At 38.6% G+C, this 7,165-nt stretch overlaps 2 protein-coding genes across 3 annotated transcripts in view; one reads left to right on the top strand and one right to left on the bottom strand.

Moving 5' to 3' along the window:
- Positions 1-6: 6 nt before the first annotated feature.
- swsap1 (SWIM-type zinc finger 7 associated protein 1) lies at positions 7-3,360 on the bottom strand. The gene is made up of 2 exons (XM_015393247.1): positions 2,777-3,360; positions 7-786 (listed from the first exon to the last, which is right to left on the bottom strand). The coding sequence occupies exons 1-2, from the start codon at positions 3,056-3,058 to the stop codon at positions 244-246; spliced, it is 825 nt and encodes a 274-aa protein (XP_015248733.1). The 5' UTR covers positions 3,059-3,360; the 3' UTR covers positions 7-243.
- znf653 (zinc finger protein 653) overlaps positions 3,228-7,165 on the top strand; it is a 17,970-nt gene continuing 14,032 nt past the window's right edge. For both annotated transcript variants that reach the window (XM_015393245.1, XM_015393246.1), the window contains exons 1-2: positions 3,228-3,649; positions 3,765-3,802. In XM_015393245.1, the coding sequence (XP_015248731.1) occupies positions 3,372-3,649; positions 3,765-3,802 (316 nt within the window). In that variant the 5' untranslated portion in view covers positions 3,228-3,371. The remainder of the gene's footprint in view (positions 3,650-3,764; positions 3,803-7,165) is intronic.

Genomic DNA, 7,165 nt, shown 5'->3' on the forward strand with positions numbered 1-7,165 from the left:
GGAAACAGAAAAGTAAAGGGCATGTCGGCCCCCAAAGGAAAACAACAATCAGTATCATTCAGGGAAAAGTCTGATTCCTGTATCTGATAAAGGAACCTCAGATAAGAGTTCAGAAATCATTAGCTGATAAATAACAGTTTATGAAATACATCAACCCAGAATAACAGGAATGTATGTTTACTTAATGTCCTCAAGAAATGTTTTTCCTTGAATAAAAGTAAAATTTTTTTTAACCACAGTCTTTTAAACAGACTTAAACTTCATTAAACCATCAGGAAAGCAGAGGAGTTTCCACTCCTCTGCTAAGGCAGCTCCCTCCTCTCCATCCTCTGAGACTTTTCTTCCAGACAGGTATATGTGCCACATCTCCTGCGCAGCAGCTGCTGCTGCTTCATAGCTTTCGTCCTGATCCAGAGTGCAGCGAGCTTGGAAATAGCGATCAAGAACATCCAGAACCGGGTCTGTGGCTGAGGAATCCTTGCTTTCCTGGCCGCCGTCAACATCTGAGAGGAAGGAGGCGATGACCCGGCAGGGGGCGGAGCTGGGCCCCCTCTGCTGGAGGACTTCTGTGAGAAAAGCAGCTGTGTCACAGAGCAGAGCAGCGAGATGAGCAGCGCAGGACAGCTCTCCTGAGTGGAACCCAGCGTGGCTGCAGGCGCCGGGGTCCCGCAGGAAGCCGTCCAGTCTGTCGATGATGATGAGCGAGGGAGGTAGAGGGGCTTCATGGAGGCTGGCAACCCGCTGGAGCAGCTCCTCCAGCGTCCGCGGATAGGAAAACGTGATTTTCTAAAAAAAAAAACACCAAAATGACAAACGTAGAAAGACTGAAAACAGCTGGAAACTATAACTACTAACACTGCAGCACATCTGCATCTGGAGTTTCAACTAAGACTCCCAATCAAGTAATAGTTTCTTAATTTTCAGCAATCCTAAAACAAACATCAAATATAAAGGAAGGCTCTTTATGTTAAAAAAAACTAAAAATAAATTAAACTTATGTACTGGAGATACGGCACCTGACAAAAGTCTATGAAAAACATGAATATGTTTCATATTTGGTTCCATTAAACACAGACTTCAGTGTTTTCTCCCAACAGCAGGCCATGCAGGAAGGAAGCTAAACGGATGCAAAGAACAGATGCTTCATAACAGCTTCTACCAAATTTTCACTGAGATTTCCCTCCATTTAGCTCCATTCATTCTCACTTTAACTCTAAAGAAGGTTAAAAGTGCCTTCTCAGGAAAACCATCCCCACAGCATGACGCTGCCTCCACCAAGCTTCATGTTGTGGAAGGTGAGTTTTTCTGCTAAGCATGGCATTGCAGCAAAGTTCAATTTTAGGATCCTCCGACCAGATAATTTTCCTTCACATGTTTTCTGTCTTTCCCTTCTGGCTGCTGCCAAACTAAAAAAGAAATAAAATAAGACATTAACAGATTATCTAAACAGTTCTTTCCACTCTTCTATAAAGGCAATAAACAATTGGTTGGTCCATCAACGAGTGACATCTCCCACCTCAGCTGCAGATCAGAGCAGTGAGTGACTGAGGTGTTTCTCTAACTAATGGTCCTACATTAGTAGTATAAGGAAATGAAACAGAGGTTTTAGAGTTTGCTTAATTCTATATGTAGGGAAAGGTTAACACAGGTGTTTAAATAATAGTTGCATGACTGACAGCATTTGGAGCTCTAAATCTCATTTATTGCTTCAATTTTTCTATTAAAATGGCTTGAGATGTTCTAAAGCATTGTGTTGATTTAATCAGCGATGCATCTAAGGTTTGTGCGTAAGTGTCTGAGCTTTTTTTTTCTTTTGCACTGTAAACTTCATTACTTCTATGAACAAAAATATAGGTGGTGAATATAAAGTCTATCTGATATCAATAAACAATCTAATATTGAATTCAAATATATAAATAGGAATGATGATATATTCAGTAAGTATAAATAAAAAAATCTAATTTCTGAATGCTCAATGCTGATGTGATAAAAACATGCTTGTCCTGAAAGGTTGCAATTGGGCTAGGTGACCACCAGGGGCCGCTGTTTTATCGAAATCTTAAAGTTTTCCACAGTACTGAGGTCTGATAAGAGCTTATAACATTTAAACCCAAGCAGTTTGAGCACCAACATGCAACAACTTACTAATAGTGAGTTTTATTTATAGACAACTTTGATCAGATTATTAAATAGAGACTTTAAGAGCCACTAAATTTGGTTTAAGGGTATGATTGAGGGGTGCTTAATAAAAAAACGATCTTTTCTGGGATTGAAACAATTAATCGGATAAATCGTGATTAATCGATTATTAAAATAATTGTCAACTAATTTAGTAATCGAATAATTGTTACAGGAGTGTAGAAACCTTAAAACATGTTTTTTTGCTGACATAGCCACTCAGAGCAGGAATCATAACAAAATTGTAAAGAAAAAAAAACTAAAGAAAAAAAGCAAACATTTAGCATTTAACATAAAAAAAACATTTTCGCCTGTCAATATGGTCTAGCCAGAACTCCTCAAGTGGAAAAGTTTTATTTTCACCTGTTTTTTGTAAATAAATATTCTTTAAGGGAATCTTTGCCTGTCTGATTATTATTTATTCGATTAATCGAATAAATAATCAACAGATTAAAACAAAATGAATCTATAGTTGCAGTCCTGATATTTTCTTTGCATTTTCTGACCTTTAACAGAATAAAGGGATAAAAGGGGAGTTGTTTTTTTTTTCAGGTATTCTGCTACATGTTTTACGGTAGTAGTGTCTACCGTTGTTTACCTTTAGACCATCTGGGCTCAGGGTCGTGCTGCATCGCTGCAGACACACCGGGAGGCTCTGGATCTGGCTCTGCGCGAAGAAAGTCACTCTGATGCCGAGCTCCGAGGCTGCGGTCACGGCTGCCAGCAGCAGCAGGGAGCGGCTGAGGCGGTGCTGCCCCACTACCAGGCTGCTGCAGCGGGGGGCTGCTGCTGCTGCTGCTGGAGGACAAACACCGGGGTCCTTGTTTTGACCCGTCTGTGACGAAAAGGTCCTGAACACCAACGTTAGGATGTCAGTCATCACCAAAAAAACTAATAGTAGCTGTGAAAACAGATAAAACTCAAAAGTTTCCCGCGAATGTTTACGAGGTGGGACACCGGTCCGTCACCTAATATGCTCCGGGTAGAAACCAGTGCACTTCCTCCATCGAAATAATTGGACATTTCAATATTGCTGCTTTATATTCACATAAACTCTTCCACATATTAATTCTCACTCCTTCTGTTTTGTGAGAAGTTTAACTAGAAAAACTTAAACCAAAGTAAAAAGCTTTTTGTGATGTTTGACACAACTCCAGCTAATCACGGGATCAGCTGTTGGCATTAATTCCAAGATGGCGCATTGTCCGGTAGGCTGTCCTTCTGAGACCGACCGAACCGGAGGTGTTCTGAGGCGGTGCAGGGGTCGACCGAGGCTCACGGACTCAGACCGAGCTCAGAGGAGGCTGGAATCCCGAAAGAAGTACGACGTTAGGAGGGTTTACCTCGGAGAGTCGCATAAGGTGTGGAGCGAGCTCCGCAGGAGGACCAGCCTGAGTGATGCTGGGCTGGCTGAGTTCCTCATCCTGCTCTACTCCACTTATGGAGACAGATACCAGCAGGAGCAGAGCGGGTAGGAGGGCTGCACACACACACACACACACACACACACACACACACACACGCACACGCACACGCACACCTGCATGTAAAGCTAATCTAACGGGGATGGGGTTTCTGTGTTTCAGAAAGGAGGCAGCAGCAGAGGATTCTGGGAAGCAGAAAGGTTTGTATTTTCATTTATTTATTTGACATGAATCATTTTAAGATTTGTTCTCATGATGTTTCAGCTTCTTACTTAAAAAGTTAATTAGAAAACTTAACAGGACTGTGGAAAGAGAACCAGTTTCATCCACCATTAAATAGATGAGCTTTAGTAATGCATTAATAAAGGGATCATGACCCACATTTAAAATCTAAGATTATGCAGCATTTATTCAAACTTTATTAAAGAATTTACTTTCATATCCATGAGAGTTGTGTAAGAAAAAAAAATTGTATTAAAAATCAAGTGACATGTAAAGTCAAAGTAAAATCAGAAAACTGAAGAATAAACAATTGACCAAACAAAACTAAAAAGAATATCAGATAAAGCTCAGGTATAAATGTAGAAAGTTAGATAAACTGATTTCATTGTGATATTTTTTTGTTTTTATAGCCTTTTTTTTTATTAAATTCTAAAATTGAATCAAGTTACAGTTTGACATCCATTATAAAGATGTCAAAAAAGGTTTAGTTGTCATTAATTTGCTTCTTCAGATATAAAACTTAGTGATGTTGTTATTCAAAAATCTAGACGAAATCTATGCTAATGGTGCATCACTATCAAAAGTGTTTACTTTGTGTCTCATCGTAGCTACAAATCTCCTTGTATTTATTGGAATACAAAAAAATCAAATAAAAATCAACCTTTAGATGCATCCTTGCTGAAGGAGAGCTGAATCAGGTCTGCAGAGAGTTTGGTAACAGATGTGCTATAGAAGGGATGCATCCAAAGATTAGTGGATGGTAGCTGCTGTGGTGAAACATCTGCGTTCAAAAATCACTTTGTGGTGGATAGGCATAGTTTGGATCACGAGATGTCAGCAGTGATTTGTAAGATCACCTGTTTTGCTCACCTGGTGAGTTTCAGTGAGTGGGTGAGGGGAGTTTTTGCTGACCACTTTAAGCTTTGGATGTTTTTGTTCTATTTTACGCTTGATCACGTCTCATACCTGTGGATTTGTTTTTTTCTTGTATGCTGCATTGCATGTTTTGAAGATCAATAAAACAAAAGGATCTGAACTGCATCTTGGACTGAACTTTTTAGCGCGTCAACAAGGATTTCCCTAATCAGCCGATCAGCGTCTTAGTTGTTTTGAGTCGCCCATACACTTTATCTATAATTCAACATTTAACATTAATATTAATCCAGCTGTTCTGAGAAGGTTGGAGCGATTTGTTGGAAAGCATTGGTGAACAAACACCGTCTTTAAACAGTGATGAGTTGAAACAAGGTGCTTAAATAAAATCTCTGATCAGACAAAAGTTGGATTTTATGGTTTAAATTCAAACTGTTATGAGTAGCAGAATATTTAAAGTGTATTTCCCATCTGTGACAGATAGCGGTGGCTGCATTATGTTGTGACAGTGCCTTTAGCAGGAACATACCTGCAAACAGCCTGTCAGATGCTGTGAAAGTAAAAAAAAAAAAAAAAGTAATGATACAGAAGTACTCTAAACTTTTCCAACTTTTACTTAAATACTTATTCATGTAATTTCAACCTTAACCACCACAATGAGCTGGTTAATCAGGATGTAAATGTACGGAACTAATGTGGAATAATTGAAGGTGTAGATGCACTCATAGACAAAAGTCTTGGTACGCCTGGTTTAATGACAGAAAAACCCACAATGGTCACAGACAGAACTTGAGAAAAAGTAATGAAAATTCAATGAAAATGAACAAATGAATGTCAAACATTGCATTTTAACCACTATTTACCAGAATGACTTTAATAGATAAACTGTAGAAGCAGGCCTGGACAAAAGTTATGGTTGGTTTAGAAAAGACTGAAAATAATGTGACCAAAGGGACCACTAATTAGTATCCCAGGTGTCTAAACTCTTGTAATCAGTCATTGGGACTATATGTTGAGCTACAGGTAGTCACTGTGCTGTTAGGTGGCCTGGTGTGTACCACACTCAACCTGGACCGGACTGGAGGAAGCAAAGGCAAGAGTAGTTTTAGAAGATTTGAAATAAAAATTTTAGAAAAACATATTGAAGGTAAAGTTGTTAGACCGTCTCATAGCAACCTAATGTTCCTGTGACTAATGTGTTTGAGTCCCAGTGTTGTTTTCGTCAACGATGATGAAATGATTTCGTTGATGCTCCTTTTTTCCCACAATGATAACGAGAACTGACGAGCTAAACATGAATCTTTGATGACTCAAACATGATGAGTCATGGGTGAGTTTTCATTGACGAGACTAACTAAAAAAATAGCGGATGGTCTGTCAGACATTTAAAAAGCATCACTGTGCTGTAAACTGTTAGAAACAAGTATGAGCCGTGCTGCTCTCTGACACACTCTGCTCTTCAAGCTGTGTTTGTGCAGAAATGCGTCTTTACGCAGCTTAGCTCAGAGTCTGCGCTTTATGCTCCACTCTGATGGTTCGCTCTCAGCAGTATGGCTCTTCCTGCCCTCACTACCTAATAAACTATGTGGCTGATCATCCTCTGCCAAGCATAAAAGTCCCTTTGTCAAACTATTAAGGATTTATTTCTTCCAGCTCACAAGAGATGATGCTAAACCTTCTTTAACTTCTACCGAAAGGAATCTCTAAATTATATCTAAAGCAAAAATATCATTGCATACCATTTATTTTTGGATAAAGACTCAGATTAATTTTTGGAGTAATGAGATTGATTGATCTGTGTGTAACACATAATTTATAGTAAACCAGGAAGTGTTTGCTTTTGGATGGAAACCTTGTTTGTCTGAAACCATTCGTTTATTTTACATTTTTTTGTATTGATTTTGTATTGATTGTTAGCTATTTTAACCAATATGATGTGTTGAACTGGATCTTCTATTTTCACAGCTTTTGTGAGACACCTTTTTATAAAGTAGAGCATTAATTAATTCATAAAGAAGTTAATTGTAATTCTATATATCAAAGTTTTCTGCCTAACAGCATCAATGAACTGAATGACAGCATTCTATAACGGGGAATGGTAGCATCTAGGCAAGAGCTGTCAGTCTGGACAGGAATCTGGTTGTTATTAGACATTATAAAGGTTCTCTGTTTTATGAATTGCAACATAAAACTGACTAAAACTAGACTAAAATCTTTTTAAGTTTTAGTCGACTTAACCAGACTAAAACTATCACTTATATTATTGACTAAAATGTGACTAAAACTAATAATAGTTTTTGTCCTGAAGACTAAAACTAAGACTAAATCCAAGATGGCTGCCAATAACAACACTGGTCAAAGTAACTAAAGGACAATATTAGAGAGATTTAAGAACAGTAGCCAACCTCCCTGGAGGCGGGTCGCAGCAGGAAAATAGATGACGAATCAAAGAGACGGATAATATGAGC

Source organism: Cyprinodon variegatus, unplaced genomic scaffold, assembly GCF_000732505.1.
Source record: "Cyprinodon variegatus isolate N-32 unplaced genomic scaffold, C_variegatus-1.0 Scaffold632, whole genome shotgun sequence".
Taxonomy (NCBI): Eukaryota; Metazoa; Chordata; class Actinopteri; order Cyprinodontiformes; family Cyprinodontidae; genus Cyprinodon; species Cyprinodon variegatus.